The sequence below is a fragment of the Ciconia boyciana genome, chromosome 8 (genome assembly GCF_034638445.1).
Source record: "Ciconia boyciana chromosome 8, ASM3463844v1, whole genome shotgun sequence".
In the NCBI taxonomy this organism is placed as follows: domain Eukaryota; kingdom Metazoa; phylum Chordata; class Aves; order Ciconiiformes; family Ciconiidae; genus Ciconia; species Ciconia boyciana.
Genome location: NC_132941.1, coordinates 11730499 through 11742993, shown reverse-complemented (window position 1 = coordinate 11742993; position 12495 = coordinate 11730499). Strand labels below are relative to the sequence as shown.

At 41.1% G+C, this 12495-nt stretch overlaps 1 protein-coding gene across 4 annotated transcripts in view; it reads left to right on the top strand.

Moving 5' to 3' along the window:
- Positions 1-285: 285 nt before the first annotated feature.
- Positions 286-12495, top strand: part of LOC140655216 (high affinity cAMP-specific and IBMX-insensitive 3',5'-cyclic phosphodiesterase 8A-like) — a 142576-nt gene continuing 130366 nt past the window's right edge. For 3 of the 4 annotated variants that reach the window (XM_072869382.1, XM_072869380.1, XM_072869381.1), the window contains exon 1: positions 286-1926. In XM_072869382.1, the coding sequence (XP_072725483.1) occupies positions 1666-1926 (261 nt within the window). In that variant the 5' untranslated portion in view covers positions 286-1665. The remainder of the gene's footprint in view (positions 1927-12495) is intronic. The other variant, XM_072869383.1, reaches the window with a different exon arrangement.

The window sequence follows — 12495 nt, the reverse complement described above, 5'->3', positions numbered from 1 at the left end:
CGCGCCGGGCGCACGCGGAGCGGCCGTTTAAAGTTCGCTCGCTCGGGCGGAGCCGCGGCGCGGCGCGCCATTGGCCCTCGGCGGCTGATTTGCATTGACGCCAGCGCAGGCCGGAGGTCAGCGCCAGCGGGTGCTTTTATTGGCTCCGGCGCTGTCAAGCGCCCGGGCAGCGCTGGCGGGGGAAGGGCGGGCGGGGCGGGCGGTGGGAGGGGGCTGCGGAGGGAGGGGGCTGCCGCCGGCGCCGCCGCTGCTGAGGAACATCAATAATAACAAGGCGGGCGCAGAGCGAGGGAAGGCGGCTGCGAGGAGAGAGGCATTTCCCCTGCTGCAAGGGACGCAGACACCACGGCCCTGGGAATTAGAGCTCTCGCCGCTGCAACCCTCTCCGCCGGGATGGGACGCTAGGATCGTTTTCCTTCTACTTCTCGCTCTTTTTAATTTTTACCCTCCTTTTTATTTTTTAAATTTTTTATTTTTTTCCTCGCCGTTTCGCATCATTCCTCTGACCAAAAAAAATCCCCCCCAACATGGAGGCCCTTTGATGCCTCCGCCAGCGGAGCCGGCTCCTCCCGCGGCTCTGGGAAGCCCTCCGGGCCGTGCCCTGATTTTCCGAGGGCCGCCCCCGGCGCTCGGCCCGGGCGCTGAGGGGGGCTCCCCGCCGCCCGGCCCGCTCCGGTCCCGCGGCGCTGAGCCGGGAGCCCGCGCCCCGCCGGGCGGGATGCCGCTGCGGCGGCCAGAAAGCCCCGCTGCCGCCTGACGGGGGGCTCTTCCTTCTGACGACGGGAACCTGAATGTCACCCCCGCGGCGGCCGCCCGCGACGGAGGCGGCGCGGGACATGCCCAGCGCGGCGTGAGGGGCGCAGCCGGCTCCTCGGGGCGGCGGGGCAGTTTTCGGTTATTGTTGTTGTTATTTTTTTAAAAATTTATTTATTTCGGCCCCCCAGCTCCAGCCCAAAGCACACCCCAAAGCACACCCCCGGCACAGCGCAGCGCAGCGCCGAGCGGGACCGCGAGAAGTAAGCGCTGCTTGGCGGGGAGCGCGGAAGACGAGGTGGGGAGCGGCCCCCCCGGCCCGTACCCGGGTTAATCGGTAACGCTGTGCAAACCCAGGTGGAAAATGCGCCGTGCTCCGGACTGGGAAGGAGGAGATGGTGCAGTGCCCCCGGCCGCTCTGAGCGCCTAGCCGAGAAGACGCTGGGGTGTGTGTGCGTGTGGTTTGGGGCTTGGCGGTTTTTTGTTATTTTTGCTTTTGCCTTTTTTCCCCCTCTCTTTTTTTTTTTTTTTTTTGCTTTTCCCCAGAAGGAAAGAAAACCCTACCAAGATTCTCAGATGGCTTAGAAAAACTAATAATAATCTTTGAAAATATGAAGTCGACCGGTTCTTGATTTCCCCCCTTCCCTCTCCTCCAGCTCCCCAGCCCACTGCTGAGATTGAGATAAAAGGACCCGTTTCCTGGAGGACGAGGAGAACAGACACGTTTCTGGTGGTGTAGAAGGGACCGATGGCAATGCTTCAGAGTGTAGTGGAGACGCAGGAGAGAGATTCAACCTGTTAACAAAAAAATTAAGCAGGGGGAAAATACCAACGGGAAGGAAAGCGAGAGATTATATATATATACACATATATATATACAATTTAGAAGTATTGCCCAGGTGGCCACAAAGCATGGGCTGTGCTCCAAGCATCCACATCTCTGACAGCAGAGTGGTCTATCACAGTAGCAAAGAGTCTGAGGAGTGCAATTCCCCTCACCAGACCAACACAACCATGTCTCAACAGCAGCAAGGCAACCCTGTCCCAGGATTATTCATTAAATCCTCCAACACATCCACTTATAAGGTGAGGACTAATTCCTCTAAGAAAGACAAGAGGGAGAACAGCCAGAGCATGGAGGCAGAGACCCAGACCAGCAGATCCAGTGTTAAGGTAAAACGGGTGCTAAACATAAGCACTGTTTCTCTCAGAACAGGAGTTGGCTGTAGCGGTTTAACCCAAGGAGTCTCCCTGCCGAAGCGATACGTTGCGGGGGAGCTTTTCCTGGCTTGAGCTATTACTTTCATTTATAAACTAATCAGTCTCATGAAATGACTTTACAGATGTACCCAAGCCTCTTTCTTCATTCCACAAAACAAGTTTTCCTAATGCCGGGAAGGAGAGCGGTGTAATTGTCCTCGTCAATCGTTAGAGCCAGGGGCGCGGGTCTTGCTTCTGAACGCGGAGGGCCCGTCCGTCCGTCCATGGTGGGACTCTGCCATGCATGGGAGCTGCACTGCCACCGACTCCTGTGTTTTACATGTTTGTTTGTGCTGGGTCATCCAGTGTTGCTGTTTGCGCTTGTCTTGTTTGGAAGCAGAGGCAAATCACAGTCTGAAGCGATCTGCTAGCTGGGCTGATCAATTTGCATACCTCTTCCATTCAGAAAGTTGAAAGGAGCGCAACAGCGGTTTTTGCTCTCGGTACTGATTTACATTAACAACTTGTTGACCTTGTCTGTTGCTGCAAATAGGGTATTTTTTGGAGGTTTTTTTGCATGTGTGTTAGCGTGCATACTTTTGTGTAGATACACAACACAAGGCTGTATGAAGTCGACAGACACATACTGAAAAAAATTGTAATTTGTGGTTATTATTATTTTTTTTTAAAGTGAGAGAGTTGGTGGTGCGGAGTGCTTGCTTGTCTGTTTACTTTCTATTGATAGCCTGTTTGTTTATGGGTTGTACTTTAGTTCCTAATGCTATAGGTTTTGATTATTTCATATCTTTGCTTTTTTGGGGGAACTATCTCTATTTAGTAAACATAAGTAATTGCAAATACTAAAAAAAAAATCAAATTGTAGCAGCCCAGGAGATATTATATAACATGGCTGATCTGCTCTGGGTTACCGTGATAAGAACTGAGATACACATGCCATAAATATAAGATACAGGCTTGAGATGCAGGCAAGAACTAGCTACATGTCAAGCGTTTTGCAGACTTGCAGAAACTCTAATGATTTGTAGTTTTCTTAGGATTTTTACATGCTCATTAAGACGGCTTCTGGAGTATTGACCTGGAATAATTTTCTTCAGTACTGTGAGTGATTTTCTTCAATTGTTTTCCTCCAGACACAGTAATCTCAGTTCATAGGAGTTTAAAAAAAGTCTAGAAAATGAGAAGACACTTTGTAAGTAGTGAGTTGGAGGAGGAATTAACAATACCTAAGGCAGAACATGAAGCTGGATGGTGTTACGCTAAACTAAATTTTTGTGTTAATAACGCTGTACAGGAAACTGAACTTTACGGCCCTGTTCACACACGATAGACATGCTTATGCCATATTTAACATGGTAACCACAGTAAGGAAGCTTAAGTTGTCATCAGAATCCTGACAGTTGTTTTGCTAGCTGAATTTTTAAGTGTGATTATAATTGCACACTACAAAATCTAAACAAAAAATATTCTTAAAATTTATATTCTGTGAATTTGTCTTCTGTGTGCTTGCTTATGGGGAAAAAAAAACCTGCAAAACCTGTTTCCAGAAGCATGCATGGGAAGCAGTCTTAGTTTTGTTAAATTTCGTTGTTCAGTTTCAAGAACTTTGTACAAATTCATGTTACTAGGTTTGGATAATTCAGCCAGATGCTATATGGTTGATGTTGGTTCATATACATACTGTAATCTCATTGGCAGTCATTCTGATTTTTATCACTCAGTTATATTTTCTGCCCTTGTCATCACTCTAAGCACATTGCTGTGAAGTGATGAGTTTTGAGAAATGAGAATGGAATTGTGTTTGTGATCAGCTGAATACAAAATCTGTTGGACGCATCACATCTGCATGATTTTCGTGAGCAAAATCCTGTAATACTCTTTAGAGCTATAAAGCAGCATGGTACTTCATTCTTTGCTTTTATCATTAGTGTGTATAGTATGATCAGATTTACAGTTCTTAGTGTGCTAGATAATTGTGTTGTCTCGGAGGTTGTGCTGGAGAGGGCTACACAATCACTGGAGAGCAGTTTTCACAGTACAGTGAAGTTGTTTGGAAAGAAACAAAGTGTGAGAACATTGAAGATAAGGGACAGGAGCCTGAAACCCTTGAAGCCAAAAGGAGCATTGGGCAGGACATTGTGCTGTTTTGGCGTTAAAAGGATTTTTGCTTTGAGGAAGAACTGTAAGAATTAGGGTGCTACTAGGAGCTATTGCTATTCTTCAGAGTGCGTCGTACACCCTTTATGGCCCCTGGGATACCCTCACACGAACAGAAGATGCTACAAACCTTTTGTGCTTTGGCCAATGGTGGTGTCATCAGAATTTGTGTGAATAGCCAGTAACCTGCCTGAATGGCATTTTCGCTTGGTTTCAGGGCACTTTAATTGAAATTCATTCACATTCTTTTGTTGTATGTGCACAGATTAAAGCCAAGAAAGTCCTATGTGAGAGCTAAGAAGAAAACTTGGCCCATGTGTAAATCTCATATTTTCACTTCAGCTGGCATTAGCATTAAGTTTATTAAAATCTGTATAATAGGTAATGCAATGACTTTTACTGAATCAGTTTGTTAGTTATAGTGCACATTTTTCAAGTCAGAAAGTGTCACAAAAAGAAATAACCCATGCTAATTGTAAAATGGCATTATATATTGCTAATTAGCCCCCAGACTTATTCTGGCTTTGTGTTTATGTCTTATATATCTTTCTTCTGGTCAAATAGCAGAGAGTAATTTTCTAGATGTGTGGTGTGAACATACTGTATTTGTGATTTTCAGCTACAGTTTGTAAATTGATGCAAAAAGTTAACCTGTTCTTTCCTAATATGAAAAAACCTAAGTTTATCCATAGCAAATTTGCAGAGCAGTCCTGAAAGTCTGTGTGTGCAGAGATAAATGCCATAATACCCATTTCTGGTATATATGAGTACGATGATAGTATATGAGAAATGGAAGAACCCTTTTAATAAATTATATTTGGTCATGGCACTTGTATCTCCCTCCTTAATTAGTAACTTTATACGTGGCTTTCATTTGAAAATTTATGCGCAGCTTGGAATCCAAGTGCCATATCTAAGAAGTGAACCAGCCATGAAAACCCTTCCCTTAATTTTTGATGTTCTTGACTGCACAGCTTAAACTCTGTACTTTTCCCAGTGAAAGATGAGCAAGACTTAGATGCAGTAACAGTGACTGAGGTTTGATTATCCAGTGCTATACTTACCCAGTACTGTTGCAAAGGAGACTTTTCCTGATTTTTTTTTTTTTTTAGCTCTAAAGATCTCTAGCAAATGGACTCAAAATCGTGATAGTCTGTCTTTTTCATATATGTTAGTTATGATTTTCTTCTTCAGACATTTGTGTTGTTGAATGTGTGGTAAAGGTACTTGGCTTTATAGAAACCTGCCTAAACACCTTTAGAATAATACCTCTGTTTAATCTGTAGCATAAGTGGAGTAAATACTAGAACAGCATAAGGACTTCATGGGCATTTATTTAAAATTTACTTGGGTGTTCATAAGCATATGCTGTCCCAACGTCACGTGTGTGTGTCACTCTTCTATAGTGCACTAATATGCACAGTAGCACATACATTGCGCATTTATTTTGCCCTGTCATTCTTTTACGTATGTGCGATTTCCTTCCTCTGCTCTTGTGTAACTCTCCCTGTCACGTACATTTAAAACAGAAATATGTGTGTTTGGGTGCAAGGGGATCAGAGAGTAAATCCAAACTTCCCTTATTTTAAATTAAAAGTAGTCCTAAACCAGCAGGGCTAAATGTGAAATAGCCTTTTGATTTATCAGCTGATAGGGGACAGCCAGTTCAAATCCACGGCTCTACAGCCAGTAAGTTTTCTTCATTCAAACCCTGTGAAATTGTCTGAGAATTTTGCAGTTGCTGCAAACCAATGGTTGCATAATTCTGCATATAGGAGGCTGGATGCTATATTGTACCTGCAGTGCTGAAGTGGATCTCGTTTCGGCATTTAACAGCACATTATTTAGTCTGTTAAGCCATCTGCTCTTTTTCTGTCTGGCTGGTCATTCCTTCCCCTTAGAACACACGAGCTCTCTCTCTCTTTGAAACTCCCACACGTACTGTCCATGCTTCCACTGAGGCCATCCACTCTCTCTTGATTCCTCCCTGTTCCCACTGAAACTGTCCTCAGTCGTTTCCCTGACAAACCTCCCATCACCGTTTCCCTCCCACTTCCACTGACGTCAGCCCTCCTGTGCAGAGATCCTTGCTCCCACTGAGAGGATCCTTCCCACGCTGAGATACACGAACTTTTCTCAATTTTATGGCTCCAGCCTTTCAGGCTGATGCTTTTTATGCTGTTGTGGCAAGGCATGAACCCTTTTCTCCAGGGGATGGTAGTCTAATTTTTAAATGGTATGAAGTGAACTGGTATAGTAACATGTGAACTGGGTTCATATTTAAGTCTCTTTTTTATCTTTACCTTTTAATTTCCTGTTGTTTGTAATGTAAACTGTAAAAAAACAAACTGTAAATCACTCACAGCGTATAGATCACTACACTACTAGGATAGCTTAAGCTGTGTTTTCGATTTTTTTAAAGCATTAGTATTGGTATCTCCCCTGGTCACGCAAACCAACTCATGCAAAATGTGTCAATGCATCTGAGGGCAATTCATTGTGTGACTGAGATGAGCGAGGTCAGACCCTGAATTTTTGGGGTACTTACTGTTGGTAAAAACTTCACCAAAACTCCTTTCAGCTGTAAATTCATCTGCCAGACACAGAACGCTGACTTGTCTCTGCCCTTTGCATTGTTCTTCGCTGCCCTGGTCTGAGCTTGCTTTGTGTCTCTTCCCTGACCATTTTAGGTAGTTAATTTCTAAGCTTTTCCTTTTCTGCCACCTGAATGTGTCAATAGAGGAAGTATTAAAAACAAGCCCTTATTTCTACAGTTCTAGGTATTTCTCTTACTGTGTTGTACCCTTTGTATTCTTAATTGTATGGCTCAGATTGAAGTGCAAGTACATCCACAGCGAGAAATTTTCTAGTTGTAGAATGGACTTATAAGCCAGGCAGAAGAACAGGAGGTGATAGACTTATTAGTTCTCCCTTTCTGCCATTCCCAAATATTACATGTGGTGTGAAATTCCAGTGCAAGGTACCAGCATTGCCTTGCTATTTAAGGTGCCAGCAATTCAGATTTTACATCCAAAATGCTAAGTCTAAATATAAATTAAAGATGTGAAATGGTTATACCCACTTTTAGATACTTCACGTTCAGTGAATTTTAGATTAGAAGATGCTTACAATCTATGTGAATATGAAGAATGTCTCATTAAGGAAGTTGCTCACAGTTCATTTGAAATTTAGAAAAAATACTGTTTGGAAACTGTTTTGCTTCCTTCGCATGCTTTAGTATCTGTTCCTTGTGTTCAAGTAAATGTCCATGTCAAGAAAATGAGAGGTATTTGAATGAGAATTATTTTTAACATCCATTGAAATTGTTATATCCAACAGTTGCCACTACCAACAGTGATAAATTGCTGTTTTACTTTAGTTATTATATGAACTGTTGTTCACCTCTCTTGGCTATCACCTGGAGAAGGGACTCCAGAATTGGGTTTCTTAAGCAGTAGTAACAATACACTGAAATTATTCCACTTTTTGAGCACTTGGAATGCCAACTGACTTTCAAATGAGTCCTCAAAGAGGAAATAAATATTTAGAGATATGGACAGCTAAAGCTCTTATTAGCTCTCAGCAAAAAGTGAAAGAAACCTAAAACAAATATGGTAATGAGCAGATTGGCCCCAGGTGAAATTGTTTCAATACAAGCTTATGTAAGTTGTCATTTTGTCAGGGGACCACAGAAGCACCTGCACACATAGGAGAACAATTTAGCATTGTGTTCTATTTTGGTGGTGTGTATGGATAGAATATGCCCACATTGTAAACAGCTTTACCAGCCATGGACAGAATTAAAACATTTTTAGCAATGTTTCCGAGATCGCACATAGTGTGATTTCATGTCCAAAGCGCAGTTTTACATGTTTATTGCAGTGTTTTATATGTCAGACCTATTCATCTGGTGGAGGTTCACTAGGAATTTGCTTGGCCCTGTGACGTTCTATTCATTGCTGTCAGTCCATTGGGTAAAATAATTAGGTATCTTCATTTAACGATAATTTAAATTGGCACAGGATGACAAGATGCAAATTGAATAGCTTTAATGTACATGACATACTAAATAGTTTTATTGCCCAGATTTTAAGTTTTCAAAGGCATAAAGGAAGTGATGTTGTTAAAGCCCTCTACTTTTCAAAAAGATGACGGTATCCAGCCCCATTTAGGTTCATTCTGAAAATCTCTGTTAAGGCCAAAATGTAATAATGATGTTGATACACATGTTGTGAAATTAAATAGCGGAGTCTCTAACTTGTACATTCTTCCAGACCACCCCCTTTTACTATGGGTTGAACTGTTGGACTCAAATCAAACTCCTAGGCCCTTTTTGCCTCTTCCTTGGAAAATCTGTAAGTCTGTCACTCTTTATGTTTACCCTTTATGTAAAGTAAAAAACTTAGCACTCTGTAAACCAGCACCCACATGTATGGCTTTGTTTCAGGAGAAAGGACAAGGGCTAGAACCTACTTTTGGACACAGAAATGCGTTGACATGAATTAAGTTATATCTATTTTCCATGTGGTTGACAAGGTAATTTGAGATTATTTTTGATAGTGTTTTAAATGCTTAAAGGTAGTCTGCATATGTATGTAGAGAGTTAATGTCCCTGCAAACAAAAGAACTTGGAATAAAAAAGGAATATTCAAGATTTAAAAGCAAATTTGGGAATAAAACACTGTTGCTAAAAAGACTCTGATTCCAGTATGAGAGACTCAAATTAGGATTCACATCTTTGCTTGGAGAAGGAAGAACTACTGCTTTTGGTTCTGTTACTTTATTACATGATAGACAATTTTTGAGCACTAGATCCCTGGAAATTAGGATGACATATTTTTGTTGGGATAAAGACAATCTCCTTGTTGGCCAGATAGGTCTTTCATTCCTGAGTGAGCTAAATAGATACTATTTCAAGGAAATTTTTTTTTTAATCAGAATAGAAATTAATCTGTTTGTTAATATTTTTAACAGATTTAAGTTGTGTCTGTTTCTTTATTGGAAATGAGAATTCACTCTTTTTTGCAAAAGCAGAATTATTTTGTACATTAATTTGAAAGTTGCACAGGAAACTTCAAACATTTTGTATGCGTGGAAATATCAAAACTTTTCAAGTAAAAGATATTTTCCTTTATAAATGAAACATTTTACATAGTGACATGAACAGATTTCTTATATTGTTAAGGGAAAAATGGTAACCTTGAAATCTTTCAATTGTTTTTTAGATTTCCCAGTTTCCTAAGTGAATCCATACAAAGAAAACACAGAATCACTGGGCAAATATGAAAGAATGACATCCTCTACTTCCCATTGTTTTTAACTTTGAGTTAGCAGTGACCTTTAGCTCCCTACTGGGATGCGGTGGAAACTTTATGAGGCCCCATCTTACTTGCCACTAAAAGACAATGTATTTTTAAAGTTACACATTTACCATCGCTTTCTGTCTTTCAGTTTGAGGTTCTGTTATCTCTAATAAAATTTAATCAGACAAACAACCTCAGTAAGCGATCAGCAAAATAAACCTTTATAAGGATCTTGTTTGAAAAAACTATGCTAATGTATTAATTAAAGCACAACAAAAGAACCTCGATCCGCATTGAATACAATCTTCCTGTATTTAGGAGTATCTACACTTTTGCATCATTGGATAGATGATGTTCCTCCTTCATACTGAATTATCAGGATTGTGTCTCTTCTGACACTGAAGCATAGAACTCTATTTTACGACAGTGGTTTTAATTCCAAGTTTTTAAATGCACGAATGTATCCGTGTGATAGGTAGATAGGTCAAGATCAGCGTTCAGCTGAGACGACTGAGTTTGCAGATGTGTATTTTTTTCTTTTTGGAATACTGTCGGCTGTTTCTTCCAATTTTTAACGTTTTTTTTTTTTCATAAAAGTTTGGTGAGAAATTCCACAAATGGTTGAGGACAACCACACCTACTACTTTGGTAACTTGAAGCAGAAGTTACTTACCCTGCACAGTGCTGCAGTTTAACTGCCTGGTAAAATTGCACTTTTCCGTGAGCTGTAACTCAGTGATAAATATCTTGGCATAGGATGAATATCAGGATGTAAGTCTACAAGTACTGGAATCCAGAGCTCTGCCACACACGGAAGTGTGGATGGCACTGGGATGGCTGGCAAGATATCTGCATTTTATTTTTCAAAAAAAAGCAAAGAATTATTTTCAAATAGTGAAGAGGTTTATTGGTGGGCCAAATTCTGACTAAAATGACAGTCCTTCAACCCCATTAAAATCTGTGGGCTCGAGGGGTGTACCTGAGGCAGAACTTGGACTGCTGTGTTTACCTCTTACTATGGTAGAAAATAGCTCCCTATTGGATATGTGATTTGAAAATAAAAATAGTGGCAATAATATTTGTATTAAGGGCTAAGTTATTTTCTGTCATTGCAGAAAGACATCAGTATAGCTCCAGTGAGCAAGTTCCTGGCTCTACTAAAGCTAGTGGCAAAGTTCTTACAGTTTTCAGAACAGCCAGAATTTGATCTCTGGTCTGTAAACAAAACTTACCTGGCTTCTCTGAAGTGCAACTAGGGTGTCAGCCCTTATGGTTGGGTCTCATGTTTTATGATTGCTTAATCCATAACTAATGCAAAAAACTACCAATAACTAATATTATTAACTGTCTAATGACAGGAGTAAGGGGATAGCAAATTGATTTTTTTTTTTTTCCTCCCCCCCCCCCAGCTTCATATAACAGTGGGGGCTGTTCTCAAGCAGTAGCAGCATAAAGAATATAAATTGCTGTGGCTTCAGGTCATAAATGAAATCTGCACATCTATTGCTGTTCTCGAGAGTGGTGACTCTCAAAGTTAAAACTTTGAATTTCTAGGCATTCAAAAGGATGTTTTTCTACGTATTTGTACCTGTGTAGTTCTCTGCTTGCATCTGAAATGTGTTGGGATGTGTTATGTTGCCTGGTGCTTTGTGGTTGCAGATGATCATTCTGTAAGTAACGCAGCAGTGTGGCCAAGGCTAGAGATACTGAACTGAAATCAGAAGAACCAGATTGCCACTGGTTCATGTGTGGCTCTGCAGCCAACTCGCTGTATGTTTCTACTTGAACTCTTGATCTTAATTATGTGTCATGCAGAATCAGGGCCATCATATACCCAGGAACATAAGAGTTGCACTCAGATCAAACTGTGTCCATGTAATGCAGTGCTTTGTTTCTAACAGCAGTCAGCAGAGTGTGCTTTGGAGAAAGATGCAAGGAATCTATTTAAAGGTACAAAAATGAGAAGAGTTTTTCATGTTCCTCTTCTGGCTTTAGTCTGGACATACTGATTTACTTCTCATTTTTCACAATTTTGGCATGTAATGTGGTAATGATATTTTAGTTTTATCTCCTTAAAACTTGGTTGCTAAGTTGACAAATGCAATAAAAAAATTCTACTCTTGAGTGGAATTTTGAATGGAGGATTAATTTCCAAACCAGCATTAGCACATACTTAGCACTGAAACACCATCAATGTGGATCATTTATGTATTTGTTTCTGCAAATACTGTTGCAGGGACCAAGAACAACTGATGAAAGTGTTTAAAAGAAAGCAAGGGCATGAATTGTAACTAAACATGGGTTTGCATTTTGAAGAGGACTTCATGACCAGAGAAGCTAGTGCTTTTTTTCATACCTAAGGCAGAGTATCCTGCAGATGAAAAAAAGCTAAGGGTAATGTTGATACTTTAGAGGAACGAAACATTTCAAAGCCAGGCAAAGAGGGTTTTGCAAACCCAAACAGCTTTTGTTTTGTTAACAACCGCACTGCGAGGAAGAGTAAGTCCTGTGAACTCAGATACTGCTTCATGTTCGCATTGATTCTGCTGTAACTTTTAATTTACTTAGTATTTGTTTTCTTTTTGTCTTTTGCTGTGGAAGTGATCTGCTTTCTGCGGCATTTCAGATGAAAGGGCTGTTCTGCTTATACTGTCAATTAGTTATGTTATTGTATGTCCTCAGTTCTGGAAATGATGCGTCTTGTTCCTTGCTATTTAATGCCATGGAGCTGAGATCTGTCATGAGAACAGTCAGGGCGAATTCAGTGGTAGTGCTGTCAGTCACAGCCCCTAAGCCTAGCAATGACATTTTTTCTCTCAGTAAATAATCTCACATTTTACCTTTACTAAGTAAGAGTATGGAATCTCTTACTTTGGGGCAGCTGCTTACTTTTTAGGAGGGGTTTATGTTTTCTGAAGTATTATTGCAAGTTACAGCTCTTTAAAATGAATGTGTTAGAGCAGTTGCTTGTTGGGAACCAAGTTTTCTTCAAAAAGCAGCTTGGATAGCCTTTTTTTTTTTCACAGTGCCCTGCCTCTGGCAGTGGTACTGAGTAGCAAGAACC